At 36.2% G+C, this 17,162-nt stretch overlaps 1 protein-coding gene across 1 annotated transcript; it reads right to left on the minus strand.

The window, feature by feature from the left end:
• Positions 1-13,826: 13,826 nt before the first annotated feature.
• On the minus strand, positions 13,827-16,661 carry LOC143590883 (uncharacterized). Its single transcript, XM_077071237.1, has 6 exons — positions 16,300-16,661; positions 15,750-15,858; positions 14,654-14,745; positions 14,318-14,576; positions 14,085-14,228; positions 13,827-13,963 (listed from the first exon to the last, which is right to left on the minus strand). The coding sequence occupies exons 1-6, from the start codon at positions 16,644-16,646 to the stop codon at positions 13,853-13,855; spliced, it is 1,062 nt and encodes a 353-aa protein (XP_076927352.1). The 5' UTR covers positions 16,647-16,661; the 3' UTR covers positions 13,827-13,852.
• Positions 16,662-17,162: the final 501 nt, after the last annotated feature.

The raw sequence follows: 17,162 nt of genomic DNA on the forward strand, positions 1-17,162 counted from the left end.
GCAAATTCCACATTAACAATCAGCTAGCTACATTAGACTCAAAAAAAAAAAAAAAAAAAAACCTTTTGATAGCTACAAACCTCTTGTACCACAAACCAACTTAGCTGTAACCTTTTATCATTCTTGTTATGCCCATTACACTGTACTATAAAATCTGAAAAGGATACCATACAATAAAACTTAATAAAATGTCATACAACATTTAAAAATTCAAATCAAATAACCAAGCCAATCAATCATGAGGAACATCATATTTATGTACATAAACTTCATATTCAATCGTATATATCATTATCTCAAACAAAAACATCTATGCACATAAACTTCATATTCAATTAGATATCATTATCTAACACAAAAACTAACGGGAGACTTGTAGGTACTCTTGGTACACTTGACAGTCTCATCGTCATTTAACAAGCAAATATTAATCGACGATTGACCATACTCTCTAGTTGTGATTATTATTCGGTTCCCTATTCTAGTTGTGATTATTATTCAGTTCTCTATCTGGAAATTTGAACTTTGAATTCTGAACCTCATTTAGCAAACTATCATAATATCATAAATAAACGATTGTCCCTACTCTCTAGTTGTGATTATTATTCGGCTCCCTTATCTAGTTGAGATTATTATCCGGCTTCCCTCACCAAACCAATCATGTGATCCGGCTAACATCTGGTTAATTCGATTGGAAATACCATCAAGGGATACATGTCCGTGGCGCTCTCTCCTCAACTAGGTGAGTCAGCTTACAAGAGCTGCATAAAGATGATCCACCAACGTCTTGTATGCACCATCTTCTTTGAAGCTTAGAAATACATCACGATTCCATAACTGAAAAGCATTTCTTATTGTTTTCTTTTTCTTTTTTCTTCGTTTGAATTCCATCAGGATTGCAAGTTGGGTTTGCCAGGCCTATAAAACATAAATTATTAAATTAATTCAATATGAAGATATATAGATAATACAAATCAAATCTAATCAACAAAAACAATAAAAATATATTCAACCATGCCAAACAAATCCATATTTTCTATGTTTATTCAAAGAAATCAGTCAAAGATAAAAGGAAAGTTTTAATTCAGATCCAAGTACTCAAAATACAATTAAAACCATAAAACAAAACGATAGAAGATGCACAAAACATAGATGTTGGGGTCTACTTATAAACAGATTAACAGAATAAAACGAGGAGGAGATAGATCTAAAGTCAAATAACGAACCTTGGAGATGAGATCTGGGGTACAGTAGTTGAGGTCCTGAGATGAGATGAGATGAGATGAGATGTGATAAGATGAGTTCACTTTATGAAGCTTGTTCAGATCTGATTCGATTTTAATATTCCAGATAATTCTTTTCTAAAATATAATTATTATTTATAATGTTAAATATTCCAGATATTTTTTTTACCTTTCAAAAAAAAAATCCCCACGCTGGAGTAGAATCAGATGTACTCGTTATGATGTGGATTTTATTCGGTCAGTTTTGGTATACTCGTTATACCGTTAGTTTTAGCGTACTCATTAAAGAAGAGAAAATTCCCAAAATATTTATGAAAACAAATTCCTAGTTTCAGATATCATTTGCAGAAAATTCCAGAAATAGGTATTATGAACTAGTCGTGACGAGTAGTTTGTAGAAACCAATTAGAACTTGTCACGTGTCCTTAAACTAACCGTAACGACCACGTTCACTAATCATTTACTCGTCACAACTAAATAAATTTAATGCTTCGTAATCAACGCCCACGAGTAATTCATAAGTCCTTTAATCGCGACGAGTAGATTATAAGGTTAAACTAGTCACGACGAGTTAACTACTAATAAACTACTCGTGCAGTGAATGGAAACCGGGTAAACTAGTCGTCACGACTAAAGGACTTATGAATTATTCATGGGCGTTGATTACAAGACATGAAACTTAATTAGTCGTGACGAGTAAATGATTACTGAACGTGCTCGCTACGGTTAGTTTAAGGACACGCGACAACTTTTAATTGGTTCTACAAACTACTCGTCATGACTAGTTTATAATACCTATTTCTGGAATTTTTCACAAATAACACCTAAAACTAGAAATTTGTTTTCATAAATGTTTATTTTGGAAATTTTCCCTAAAAAGAAAGACAAAAAAATTATGGTAATAGTATGTCTAAAAGGGTAGACACATGTTTGATGTCATTGAACTTTTAAAAATTACATCTTAAAATGATTGGGAAAACATTTTAAAAAATTTTAGTTCATTAATGCAAGGGAAAACATTTTAAAAATTACAAATAATTATTTAGTTTAATTTAAGTTAAACAGTAAAAGAAAAACCAAATCCTATAAAAGTTCGTTCGTGCTATAAGTAGGGCATTAGTTCGGTTTATCACGGTTTTGCAATCAGAAGAAAAAATCAGAAAAGTAAAGTCATAGTAAAGCAGCTTAAAAAAGATGGTTTAAATTAAGAAAAAAATGTAGAAGAGAATCGATATTAAATAAGAAAAAATCACTTAACGGAATTGTTTCTCCAATGGTGTAAATTTGATCCTCAACCGATATTAATGGATTTGGTAGCCTTACAACCTTATCCGTGAATCATGTATGGGTCTCCATGACTCCATAAAAACTCTCCTACATCTTTTATCGAAATGTCCGTCACTTAAGAGCGTGGTAAGTAACTTCTTACTCATTCTCTTCGGATTTTGAAACTTATATGAATATAGTATGTTTCTGCAGCTTATTTTCACACGTGAGTTTATCATGGATGAAAAATCTACCATGATTGAGTTGTTCAAGTGTTTATCTATGATTGAACACCTAACTCTTTGGAGTGATGTCATTCCGGTACTATTTATCCAGCTTTATATAACTGATATACATTGATGACTTTGCATGTTGATCATTGTTTTAGTCGATATATGGTTCAAGTGGTTTGTTCCAGAACAGACTTTTTTTGCTGCTTTGATAAAAAAAACTCTCCTAACTTGAAGAAAATTGAAAACATAACACCGTGAGATTGGAATGGAATAGGAAGATAGTTTAATATTAATATATATTAATTTTATATTTAATAATATTAAATAGTTGACTTTTTTTTTATTCTTTTTATTCCAACAATCTCCCACAAAAAGATAGTCACAACAGTTTAAAATATTCTGATCATATATTGAATTCGTTTTGTATATAAGTGTTAATATCTTACAATTTGAATTAACACGTAGTGGAGTGAGGCAACATTAGAATTTCATTAAGTGAATAACTCTTGAACTTAATGAATTCAGATGACACCCCCCACAACACATACCAAACCCGGTATTCTATTCAATCTTCGCGGTACTAAAACAAATTAGGTGGCCATTTACAAACCTTGGAATTCATGAGTGATCTAAAGAGATATCCCATATCTCTTATAGAAAGCGGCTCCACCTTCACACTCACATAGGTGATTTCAATCAAAAGCCTACCTCATACATTGACTAACCCACATTTTGCTTTGAAATCATTAAGAACATAAGAATGTTCAACCTCTACACATTTACGGTGAATTCATCAAGTTCGTCTCAAAGAACCACCTTATTAGACTATGAATTCATTAAGAGATATAATTCTCAACCTTAATTTAAAAACACTACCTTTTGCCATAGGGATGAGAATGTAGTGTAAATTAGGATTCATATGGTTTCGTTTGACCACTGTGAGTGCCCACCATACGATCCTCACTATTGGGTTTAAGCCTCATCCCCCTCGACGTTGATAAGACCAAACCTTTAGTCAATGCTTAAGTTAATGGATCTGCCAAATTTCTTTCAGATCTCACAAATTCCAACACCGTCTCTCAACATATGTGTTACCGAACCATGTCTTAGGCGTATGTGTCTTTTCTTGCCATTATACACATCATTCTTGGCGACACCTATAGCGGCCTGTGAATCACAATGAATAGGAGTTACCTCCCTTCCCTATTATGGAATATCACCTAATAAACTTCTCAACCATTATGCTTTTTGCCCTGCTAACTCAAGAGCAATAAATTCAGACTCCATAGTGGAGCGTGCAATACATGTTTGTTTAGAAGATTTTCATGAAATTGCACCACCTCCTAACATAAACACATACCCACTAGTAGAGGTGCACAAATCGGTTTTTTTGAAAAAACCGGTTCGGTTTTTAACCGGACCGGTTTTTTTTATCCAGAAAAAAACCGGTTCGGTTAATAACCGGACCGGTTATTAACCGGTTATTATTGCTGAAAACTCAAACCTGCCAAACCGGTTTGGACCGGTTTAGAAACCGGTTAGAACCGGTTATTAAACCGGTTTTTTTATAACCGGTTTTTAAAAACCGGTCTAACCGGTTAACCGGTTTTTTTTTTTTTTTTTTTTTTTTTTTTTTTTTTTTTTTGCTTTAGGGTTTAGGGTTTCGTTGTTAGCATTCTTTGCTTGGAAGATTAAAAACACATAACTTTCATTTATAGCTTTTACATTAAAAATACAAACATTAAATCGTTATCGCATATTCGTAACTCAAAAATACAAACATTAAAGAATGTTTAGACACGATTACATTAACAAGTTGATGTTTGTTACTCATTTTCTTCGCTACCCGATCCCGAGCTATTCCTTAGGTAATCGTCGTACGCGGCTTCTTCATCGGTCATTGGTTGAGTGTGTCCTTGATTGACCTCGTCTTCATACAAGGCCGCCTCATAGTCCATTTCCCCCTCGAGTGAGCGTTGATGTTGTGCCCTGTCTAAAGAGTCCAAGTAATCCTTGTAGCAAATCGACATCTCTACAGCTGGTGGAGTGAGTCGAGTCCTCCTAATCGATATAACCCTGCCAGAAACAGAAAAAGCAGACTCCGAAGCTACCGTGGAAGCTTGGACCGTTAGTAAATCTTTGGCCATGGCGGCGAGGATCGGAAACTCATCCTCCTTACCTCTCCACCAAGCCAGCAAATCAAGACTTCTAAATTCATCCGGAGTCATGTGTTTCACAAAGTTGGTACCACCATACCTTCCAAGTTCACTGCTTGGGGTGTTTACCCTTTGACGTTTACCGGCGTCTTCCCAAATCATGTAGTACATCCCCATTTCAAGGTCGGTTTGGGATTGGGATTGGGCAACAGCTCTTAACGAGTCATGAATTTGGGAAGACGACCCGTATCTTGTAAGGTAAACATCATACATGTTTGCCAAGGTGGTGTTGAAATCATTCTTTAAAGTTTGGCTATAATAGGGGTTTTGATCGTCGTTTAACCCTAGCTCATCACAAATTTTTTCTATTAAAGCTTCAACACCACCAACATTGATGCAAGGGTTTAACGCAGCAGCACAGGTCAAAACAGCGGGTAGTTCTTGAAAATATTTTTTAAATTTTTCTTTCATTTTTACACCCATATCAAAATAAGGTGCACCCCTACAATGAAGGTCACTCAACTTTGTGCACATGACAGCAATTTTTGGTAAAGCAATGGGGCTTGTTGGATAGTAAACCCCGGATAAACTACTTGTGCAAGATTTAAAAATTTGAAGAACCTCCGTCATCTCCGGCTGCGAACTACTTCCGGATTCGTCCTTCAAGACCTTGCAAGAGGGCTTTTCTACATGAGCTCTTAAACTGGAGTTTGCTTCTTTGTTATAAAACTTCAAACAATGTTTGCATCTAGCTTTTTGGGTTCCGTTAGACATTTCGCATAGGTCGAAATGTTGCCAAATATCTTGGTTTCGTTTCGTGGGGATGACCCGAACGACGGTTTCTCCCGTGTTCGAGGCACCCATGTTGACCGATGAAGCAGCACTTTGGGAGGCCATGATAATCGACTACGAATTAAGAGTGGTATACTCGAGTATGAAATAAACGACTACGAAAGAAGAGCGTTTGGAGTTGTATAATCGCGTATGAAATAAACGTTTAGAGCTTTTGGAGTTGTATAATCAAGTGTGATCTAACCAATACCCAACCTAAACTATATATAGATGTTTGTGGGGGTAAAATGGTAAAAAAACCAAAAAAAAACGGCTAAAAAACGGTCAAAAACACAAAAAAACGGCTATAAGGCCGTTTGGTAACGTTCGAAAACCGGTTAAACCGGTTAACCGGTTATTAAAAAACCGGTTAACCGGTTTTTTTTATAACGGTAATAACCGGTTATTTTAAAAACCGGTTAACCGGTTTTTTAATAACCGGTTATTAAAAAAAACCGGTTTTTTTTATAACCGGTTATAAAACCGGTTTTGGGTCCAAAACTTATAACCGATACGTAAACCGGTTACGTAAACCGGTCAAACCGGTTTTTAAAAAAACCGGTTTTTAAAAAACCGGTTTTCGGTTAAACCGGCCAAACCGGTTCCGTAACCGGTTTTTTTGACCACCTCTACCCACTAGTAGAACTTACTTCATCATTATCAGAGACCCAATTAGCATCACAATATCCTTCTAACACGGCTGGAAATTTATTATAATGCAAACTTAAAAGATACCTTAATAATCGATGAACCGCATCCCAATGTTCCTTACTAGGATTATGTGTATAACGACCGAGTCTACTAACTGTATAAGCTATGTCTGGTCGAGTGTGGTTCATTAAAAAAATAACACTTCCTATGATCCTTGCATATTCATGTTGTGATACACCTTCATTTTCATTCTTTTTAAGGTGTACACTAGGATCATAAGGAGTTCTTACGGGTTTTACATCAAAATAACCAAACTTTTTAAGTACTTGTTCAACATAGTGTGATTGATTTAAAGAAATACCATATTGATTTCTTTTTATTTTAATTCCTAGAATTACATCAGCCTCACCCATGTCTTTCATCTCAAATTTAGATGATAAAAGCATCCACACCCATAAACCAATTCAAACCCCCACATCATCACCACATCATATTCTAAACTTTTCACCAAAAAACCTCACTTTTCCTCCATCCATAAACCAATCTAAACCCAATTAAAATATAATAAATATGTATATATATGTGTATATATATATATATATATGATTTGTGTGTAGTGGTTGTGGTGGGGCCACAACAAACCCACCTCTCAAAAGTTTGAGAATGCAAACCAAACCTAACACAAACGTTTGTCTCTACCCATAAACCAATCCAAACCACATGCCATGTCACCAAAAACTAATGGGTGGAGATGCTCTAAAAAGATTTGGTTTTATTGACATCATTTACATTAGCACCAAAAATCAATATATCATCCACATATAAACATATAATGACATATCCTGATTCAAATTGTTTAGAGTATACACACGAATCATAATTATTCACCAAATAACCATCCATTTTTAAGGTATTATCTAATTTTTCATACCATTTTTTAGGTGCTTGTTTCAACCCGTATAAAGATTTTTTAAGTTTACATACTTTATTCTCTTGACCTGAAATAATAAAACCCTCAGGTTGTAACATATAGATCTCCTCATCTAAATCACCATTTAAAAAAGCTGTTTTAACATCCATTTGATGAACAACTAGATCATGTATAGATGCTAAAGCAATAAGTGACCTAATAGTTGTGATCTTAGTTACCGGAGAATGTGTCAAAATAATCAATTCCTTCTTTTTGAGTAAAACCTCTAATTACAAGTCTAGCCTTGTATTTATCAATAGTTCCATCAGGTCGTAGTTTTTTCTTAAAAATCCATTTACTAGTAATGGGCTTAGTCCCTTTAGGCAATTCAGTTAATTCCCAAGTATTATTAAATAATATAGAATCTAGTTCACTTTTAATTGCCTCTTTCCACAAACCAACATCAACAAAAATTACAGCTTCTTGATAAGTTTTAGGATCATTTTCTATCAAGTATACAGAAACAAATTCCTCATTAAGCATATCAATCTGAAAGTTTTCAGTTAAAAAAGGTTGTAACAAAATCTGGTCCATAACTAGTCTGAGTTCTACATCTCTTACTTCTTCTAGGCTTAATATTATCAATAATCTCATTAATTGAACTAGAAGATGGTTTATTAGCAGACAACATAGCATTAGATAACACAATATCTTTACCTCTTTTCAAGGATAATTCATTTTCAAAAAATTCAGCATCTCTAGATTTAATAACATGAATCTATATGCAGCACTATTTTGAGCATAACCAACAAATACCGAATCTATAGTTTTAGATCCAATATTGGTTCTTTTAAAATTAGGCAATCCAACTTTAGCCAAACACCCCCACACTTTAATAAATTTTAAATTAGGAGCATAGCCTTTCCATAGTTTATATGGTGTTTTGTCTTTTCCTTTAGGTGGAACTCTATTAATTACATGACAAGCAGATAAAACAGCTTCCCCCCCACATGTTATCAGATATCTCCGAACTTAAAAGCATAGCATTCATTATATTTTTAAGGGTTTTGTTTTTTCGTTCGGCTATACCATTCTGTTCAGGAACATAAGGTGCACTAAACTCATGTATAATACCATTTTGTTCACAAAATTCTTTAAAAGTGTTAGTAATATATTCACCACCTCTATCAGATCTTAACAGTGTTCATCACAAATAATCCACCACTAAGATAGGCCTTCCCAACAAAGTTGTCATTCTTTGAAATAATAATTTTATCAGATTCTATTACTTGTTTCAGGGAAACTTTGTTGAGAACTACCCCAGATACTATATTCCTACGAAGAGAAGGAACATATAAAACATCAGATAAAGTTAAAGTTTTTCCAGAAGTAAGTTTTAGAAGAATCTTCCCTTTGCCGTGAACTCCAGCCGTGTCCCTTGTTCCCATGTAAACCGGTTCACCATTGACCACTTCTTGAAAATTAGATATTAAACTCTTGTTGTTGCAATAGTGCCTTGAAGCCCCAGAGTCTAAGATCCATTCGGTTTTGCTTTCCACCATATTCAGTTCAATCACAGCAGCAATTATTTCTTCATTTTCAGCAACATTTAGTTGAGCACCTTGATCTTTCCTTTCATGACATTGATAAGCTTTGTGACCAGTTTTCCCACATACATAGCATGGAGACGGTTTTTTCTTGAATTTTCCATCATTTTTTGAAACACTGAGCTTCCCTTTTCCTTTCCCATAATTTTTAAAGTTGTAATTTTTCTTGTCTTTGCCCTTATACTTATTACCCTTCTCAGTTCCTGAGGACTCAATAAGATTAACATTAGAATTATTTAAAGAAATGTTGGAAAGCTTATCTTTGAGTTGGTTAGCCTCTTCAGTTCGCATATGACCAATTAGTTCTTGCAAAGACATGTCTTTTTTCTTGTGTTTGAGATAATTTCTGTAATCACTCCAGGATGGAGGAAATTTCTCTAACAGAACATTTGCTTGTAAGACTTCACACATCTTCATTCCTTCAGATAAAATAGCAGCCACAAGATCATAATCGTGCACTTGATCCATTATTGATCGATCATCAGTAATTTGGAACCACAACCAATTCCCTACCACATATTTTTTCCTTCTCGCATCATCAGACCCGTATCTTTTATTCAATGTATCCCAAATATCCTTTGTAGATTTGTATTCAATAAACAAGTCAAATAAATTGTTGGTCATATGATTTAATAAATGACCACGAACAGCCTTGTTATCCTTCTCATATTTTTTAACAGTTTCTGTTGACGGCATGGATGAAGATGAAGCAATAATCTGAATAGGGGCTGATTGAACATAATATTTGGATGGATCTTCAAGGGCAAAACATAATCTATATCCAAATGCTCGAAAAAGATTAACATCTTTTGAGACCAATGACGGTAATTGGTTCCGTCTAGTGGTTCAAGTTTCGACAAATTAGGAATAATTTTTGACAGATTCATAATCTCTAGTTGGGTGATTTGAAATCGAAAATCGCTTTTAAATTGTTGGAGGAATCTGCCTAACAATTGAATAAACGAAAGCAATAATAATATTGAACCTATGTCGTGTGTAATCATACTGCCTTAAAAGTGATTTGAGCACTACCGGGGTACAAATAGATGTTGCCAATAGCTCTCCAAGGTTGGCACATAAATGAATTGAAGTATTTTTGTGTATTCAAGAAGAAATCAATGATGAATATTGAATGAACGTATGATTAGAGGTTTTGGGGATGATGGTTAGGGTTAATATAAAAAAGAAAATATTTGTCTTCTTGAAATGTTACGCTACAATCCTGGCCGATATATATGATGAAATAATTCAAATGTATGGTTAGAGCATCTTTCAGGTGTTTGGTTGGGGCATTTGAATGAATGGAAGATTGAAACTTTTAGGAACTTGGGGCCTGAGTTGAAGTTTGTGAAGTTTATCATGACCAGGTCGCCCAAACTGAAAATTTGAGCATAACAAGCAAAGTTAAACTTTAAGAAGGATCAAGAGTCAAAGATGTTTAAAACTCTCTTGCGTGCCCCACGCACATCTGCAGTAGAGATCGATGATGTTTAGATCACTCAAGTTTCTGCAGAAAAGGTCAAGATTTATGATCGTAATTTAGAGTTTTCGTACTGCTACTTGTTTTTCTTATTAAAACTTGTCATTGCAATCTTGACCCAACTATTAAACTTTGGCTGTTTTGAACTTCATATATAAATTTATGGATTGTTATGCCTTATCTATAATGCTTAAGGGGTCACATTTAAAAGTAGGGAAAAGAGTAAGTGGTCCGGACAGGTAGGAAAGGAAAATCAAGCGGGCGGCGACTGAAAAAGTGCGTGTTGTTTTTGTCTGTGACCTAATGCATATTTGAAACCTCTAACTTTGTGTAGTAATTGTTTGCAACCTAATAATCTCCCCGAATACTCTTTGTTTGAATGGAGGAATGCTATACTCTTTGTTTGAATGGAGGAATGCTATTAAAGATCTTATTATTGCGAGCCTTCCAAATAAACCAAATACTAACGGCTAAGAAAATATTTGAATAGTCATATTGGTTGTTTTTTAGTATTTTACTATACCAAAAAGTTTATTGTTGTTGAACTACAGAACATAAGATAGTTAGGTGGTGTTTGATTTTTAGTTTGGCATCAATGTAGTTTATAGCCATGTGGAGTTGAGTATTATTACTTAATTAATGTTTGTTTGGTTTATGTATCCCATGACTGGTGTTTGGTATGTTACTTTTGGCTCTAAAATCTAGATTATCCCCTTGCTGCTATGAATATATTTTTATACAAAAACACATGTTTATGTAAAAAGATAATAATGAGTCTAATGACAGGTCTATTAAAATCAAATATTATTTGTATTTTTATGGTGTAAACTAAATATAAGGATTAACCACAACTTATCTAACCAGGTGGATCAATGTGTATTATTAATTATTGTATACCGACCAGTGATTATACTTTCAAAGTTTCAAGTAAGTTTTATTATATGTGTAATTTTGCTTTTTATTTATGGTCATCAACCAATTCTCATTCTTCTAAGTCAGCGACTTTTATCCGTTCACAAGTCAGGCCGTCTGTGCAACATAAAGAAAAAGAAAAGTTTTACAAAACATTATCATGACGGCTTGTTGGTGTATTTGATTAGGAAAAAAAATGAAGTATCCAATCTTAAGTCTATACAGTTGACATTAAATTTTATATCCTATTATCGTATCATCTTAACCTTAAAAGATATGGGATCGTTCAAGTAAGGATTGTCTAGGGTATTGAAGAAACACTAAGTGACCCCGGGCAGATTACGGATAATCTGAGGGTTAAATAGATGTTTCCCACGAGGGGTTAGGTCCGGCAAAGATGGTTCTTCTGATGACCTGCAAAACAGACACCGTGAGCTCGTCACTGAGAAGGGGGGGGGGGTACCTCTTGTGACCACCCTCCGGCGTGAGAATCAGACTAGCTTGCTCTTGAATATAAGTGTATATTAAGAGATTGCTAGAGAAGATAAGATAATGAGATGATAAGATAAGATAATAATACCATTACAAGGTGTTGGAGTATTTATAGCCGAAGGTAGGTTTCCAAGAAGGTACAGCCGGCTGAATAGTATTCCTGTTCTGCCAACTGTGGGCTACGCACATGCCATGCTGGTGGTTGGTGGGTAGGCAGCGGCTGATAGTGACCAGGCCGGCTGTGTACTATTCCTTTTCCACCAACTGCAGGCTATGCACGTGCTATGACAGGTTGGTGAGTAGGCAGCGGCTGATAGTGACATTAAGTAATAGAGCATGCTGCTCGTTGTACTGTTGTCAGTGAGCTGTCGCAGCTTTGGTCAGATCTTTTGTCCATACCTCGTCAGGTACAGTACAAAAGATCCTCCAGTATCGTACGGACTGGCTCATTTGGGCGGGAGTATTCCCGGCTTGCTCACTCCTCTTCAGGTGACATTACTGAATTATTTAAGAGTTAAGTGCCTTGTGCGTGTAGCCTTGCTGCGCGGGTAGCCTTCCCTGATGGCTAGTATCCGTTGCTGCGGGAACAGGCGGAGTACGTCGACCATTGGGAGGCTTTTCCTGCGGGAACAGCTTGCGTACTGCGCGTAAGCACGTCACGTCTCTGAGCATGGTGGGTCCTGCGGATCCAGTTGGTTTCTGCGCAGACGTCTCTCTTCAAGGTGAGTCTTGCGAGTTTAGCCTTTGCGCAGACGTCCCTGTTGAAGGTGAGTCTTGCGGGTTCAACTGCACAGACGTCCCTCCTTGAGGTGAGTCTTGCGGGTCCAACTGGGCTCTGCTGGGACCTACCTCTTCAAGTCCCCCCAGTCCAATGTTCTTCTCATGAATTGTTAATAAGTGAGGTGAACTTTTGGACTTAAGCAAAGGGTTTTGAAAAGGGTTTAGTTTTAAGGTTTTCCATGGGGATTCTTCCCGCGGAAGTCCTAATGTCACGTGCAGAAATTCCCGACTTTTCTGCTTGATCTTTGGGTATGATGCGGGTAGGTCTGTAACCTCCTCGCAAGTCAGGAGCGTTGAGTTCCACTTATGTAGATTCTCCATGAGGTTTTGGTAGTTTTGAACATAGTGATCAATTATGTTAAACGACCAATTCCATCTTGGAGCTTCAAACAATCTAGTTCTCGACGTTCCCGCTATGCGGGGATGTTATTCCCGTTTCCGCAAACATGGCCCAGAAGATCCTTCTTGGTTTCAATTCCCTGCGGAGTGCTAGGTATGTGAAGGGTTTCGCCTTGACACTGTACCCGCACTCGTCTTATAGTTACTTTACTTCCAAGGTATTCCTGGCTTCAATTCCCTGCGGGTGCTAAGTATGTGAAGGGTTTTGCCTTGACACTGTACCCGCACCCGTCTTATAGTTACTTGGTTGCCGAGGTATTCTTGGCTTCAATTCCCTGCAGGTGCTAAGTATGTGAAGGGTTTTGCCTTAACACTGTACTCGCACCTGTCTTATAGTTACTTGGTTGCCAAGGTAAGGGGTATAGTCCCGCTTACTTTTGAATCTTTTTGACTTGCGTTGTAAACGTTGTATGACTTGCTGCGCGGGTAGCCTTCCCTGATGGCTAGTATCCGTTGCTGCGGGAACAGGCGGAGTACGTCGACCATTGGGAGGCTTTTCCTGCGGGAACAGCTTGCGTACTGCGCGTAAGGACGTCACGTCTCTGAGCATGGTGGGTCCTGCGGATCCAGTTGGTTTCTGCGCAGACGTCTCTCTTCAAGGTGAGTCTTGCGAGTTTAGCCTTTGCGCAGACGTCCCTGTTGAAGGTGAGTCTTGCGGGTTCAACTGCGCAGACGTCCCTCTTTGAGGTGAGTCTTGCTGGTCCAACTGGGCTCTGCTGGGACCTACCTCTTCAGGTATCTTCTACATGAACTCAAAACAACACTTGTAACACATGGTCTCAATTATTACCAACAACGCAATTCATATGAAAAAAGGGAAACAAAAACAGCTATAATTTTGTCAACACTTATTTTCTATGAATATTATTACATAAGTTGGTGACACCAACTTCATACACTAGTGTAGAGCTTAGAAGAAGTAATAACTTTGGGATCATCAAAAGTAATCATCACCTTCCCAATTACCTTTCTGTCCCTGATATCCAAAAATGCAAGATTTGCCTGCCAACAACATTTACACTCTTTAAATTCTGTTCTCATCATGGCTTTATTATATCCAAAACTTTATCTTATCTTTATCATTAGTAACAATAATATAACTCAATAGATAAATTACTAATACCTCTTGGAGCTTGTATGAATGAGAAATATAGATGGTAATCAAGCCTCTTGCCAACCAAGTTAACAACTCCTTTAAAGAATCTTCAAGTACACTTGGTTTATGCATTTTATAGCTCCCCCAATACAATCCATGAATTGTCCAATTCTAAACAAATGAGATAAAGTTTAGTTGGTTCTTTACGCGCATTAACAAATAACAATCATAAAAAAACAACTTTTCTTGATCATTTTCACCTTAACAAGAGCAATATTAGCAGGAATAACCGGGACCTCGCCACTTGCAAACCCGATAACCAAAATTTGTGCACCCCAATTCAACAACTTCATGCTTTCTTTTGTAAGCTTGCCTCCAACTGGATCATATAAAACATCAACTCCTTTGAGCTTTTTTGATTTCAAGAACGCCTTCACGCTTTCAATAACACCTCCTTTGCTCAAGTCAACAACATGATCCACGCCTGTTGACTTTAAAAACTCTACTTTCTCGGGTCCTCTAAGAGGTCAAACAGGGTCAATGCTTATTTAGTCATAGTTAAGCACAGTAGAGGGAATTTACACAGAAGTACACACCTAGCCACAGCAATGACAGTAGCACCACAAACTTTCCCTATTTGAACCGCTGCAAGACCAACACCTCCAGCTGCACCAAGAACTAGCAATACCTGATTGTAAATATAACATAATAAATTATGATGTCAAATAATTATATATTTGTGATCAAATACTTATGGCCTATTTCAGCACCAACAATTTTCTAGCGGTAATCAATTGAGATTTTAATAGTTTATTTTCCTAGTGACATATTAGCTTTAAGTTGTATACCCTACCTCAAAAAACTAGGCTTTTAAACGAACCGAACAAACGCAAACATGGCATGTACATGTTCGTTCGTTTAACTTTAACTGAACAAAACAAATGTGGTTTTCTCGATGGTGTTCGTTTGTTAATAGTACTAACGAAGGTTCACAAACATAAACGAACGAACATAACTGGACATAGATGGACAAACATAACGAAGCAAACACCAATTAAAACTAAACGTAAACATCAAATCTGTGGACCTAAAAAATCAATAAAACTAGACGAGATTGTGGGTCTAAAATATTTAACAGAATATATAAACAAAGTTAGACAGACGTAAATTGACGAACATAAATGAAAGTTAACGAGCATAAATGAATGAACATTTACAAACATAAATGAACGAATGAGTCATGTGTTCATGTTCATTCGTTTATTAGATTAACAAACTTCCTTCCAAACAGTTCATTGAACATTCGGTTTAGCTACAGGCCTACAAAAAAATTACAAATTTTTAACTTAGCCGGGCATTTTACAAATATTCAAATATCCAGCACGCCCTTTACAAGATCAAACTGAAAAAACTTGTTGAGCAAAATTAATGTTTATATAACTTTTTTATTTATTTATGTCAAACTTGCTTTTCAAATGCAACTTTGGAACAAAACATAAGGCGTATTAACACCATTTGTTGTTTAAAAATATACAAAACTGGAACATAATATCATCATTTTTTTAACATTGATGGTAGCATGGATAATAAATATAGCAAACTGAATGTTATGCAGCTAGAACTTAAGGACAGTTTAGTCAAAGTTTGTTACTACACTTACATGCCATCTTTCACACTGAAGATTAAATATACCTGACCGGATTTAAGGTTAGCCCTATGAACCAATGCAATATGAGATGTTCCATATGCAACTGGAAGTGCACCAGCAGCCACCAGATCACACCCATCAGGTACTCTTAACCTTCAATTTCTCACCAAAACTCAAAATTTTAATCAAACAGGACACACAATTAACCACCGAACCGAAACAAAAACAGATGGTTTGGCTTTAAGTTTACCTAAAATCCGTAAAACTGAACCAAAGTTATATTCATTTCTTATTACAACTAATTTATATGATTTTAATAAATACGTAGCTCAACCATTTTAGCCAAAATGAATAATAATCATTTAGCTTTTAACCAAAATGTATAACAATCATTTAGCTTTTAAGTAACAAAATGATTTACCCCCAAATTCAGTTTTTAGCCAAAAATTTTCATGCTTCAAATAACAAAACCGAAGAAACCGAAACCCGAACTGTTTTAAAGAATTCCAAAAACCAAAGTTTCGGTTTTCTATTCGATTTTAGCCCAAAACCAAACCGTGCACGCCGGCACTATTAACCGAGCCAATCACTCACAAATCCTTCTCTTCGGCAACAATAAATAGTGCGAAAGAACCCAGACCCGCAAACGAGCAAACAGGATCGCCCACTTTGAACTTGGTAACATTTGGGCCAACGGATTCAACAACGCCGGAGTAATCGGAGCCAGGAACAAAGGGTAAGGCGGATTTCTCTTGGTACTTGCCGAGAACTTGAAGGTAGTTGGCGTAATTCAAGCTGGTGGACTTGATTCGAACCCGAACTGAAGTGGGTGAAGTGAGTGTGGGGATAGGGTGAGAGGTTGAGATCGTGAGTGCGGTGGTTTCCGATGAGTCTGGTGGCGTTGTTGGATCGCCCAGCTTCCGGCATACCAAAGCTTCCATTTTTACAGATTATTATTACTGGTTTTGGATAAGACAGAGAGGATAAATGATGTGACTTTTAAGATCGTTGTAACCGAGGCATGTGTAAGACGGGGGACTCGGCCTGGATCACACATAGAATTTTTTTTTTAAAATAGGAAAGTTGGATAGCAGAAAATGGTTTTTAGGAGAGATAAAGATTGTTGGTTGAAAATAGGTGATCTGTTGTTTGAAATGATGGATGTCAGATTACACATAGGGGCTGTCAGTTTTTTTCCAGTGATGTGAACGAGGACCCTGTGTTCAGTCATTTGAAATGGCGGATTATGAATATTTTATTCGTGTTCAGCCATTCAAATGGCGGATTTCAGTTGGAAGCTAACCGCCGGTCATCTAATATTTTTGATTGACATACGCTATTTCAAATGACGGATATGAACAGTAACTCGTACTACCTACGACCCACCTATAATATTTATTAATAATATTAGAAATTTTAATAATAAAGGGTAAATCCATATATAATAAAATATATAT

Source organism: Bidens hawaiensis, unplaced genomic scaffold, assembly GCF_021521415.1.
Source record: "Bidens hawaiensis isolate Kalapana, Puna unplaced genomic scaffold, B.hawaiensis_p1.1 tig00039035_1, whole genome shotgun sequence".
Taxonomy (NCBI): Eukaryota; Viridiplantae; Streptophyta; class Magnoliopsida; order Asterales; family Asteraceae; genus Bidens; species Bidens hawaiensis.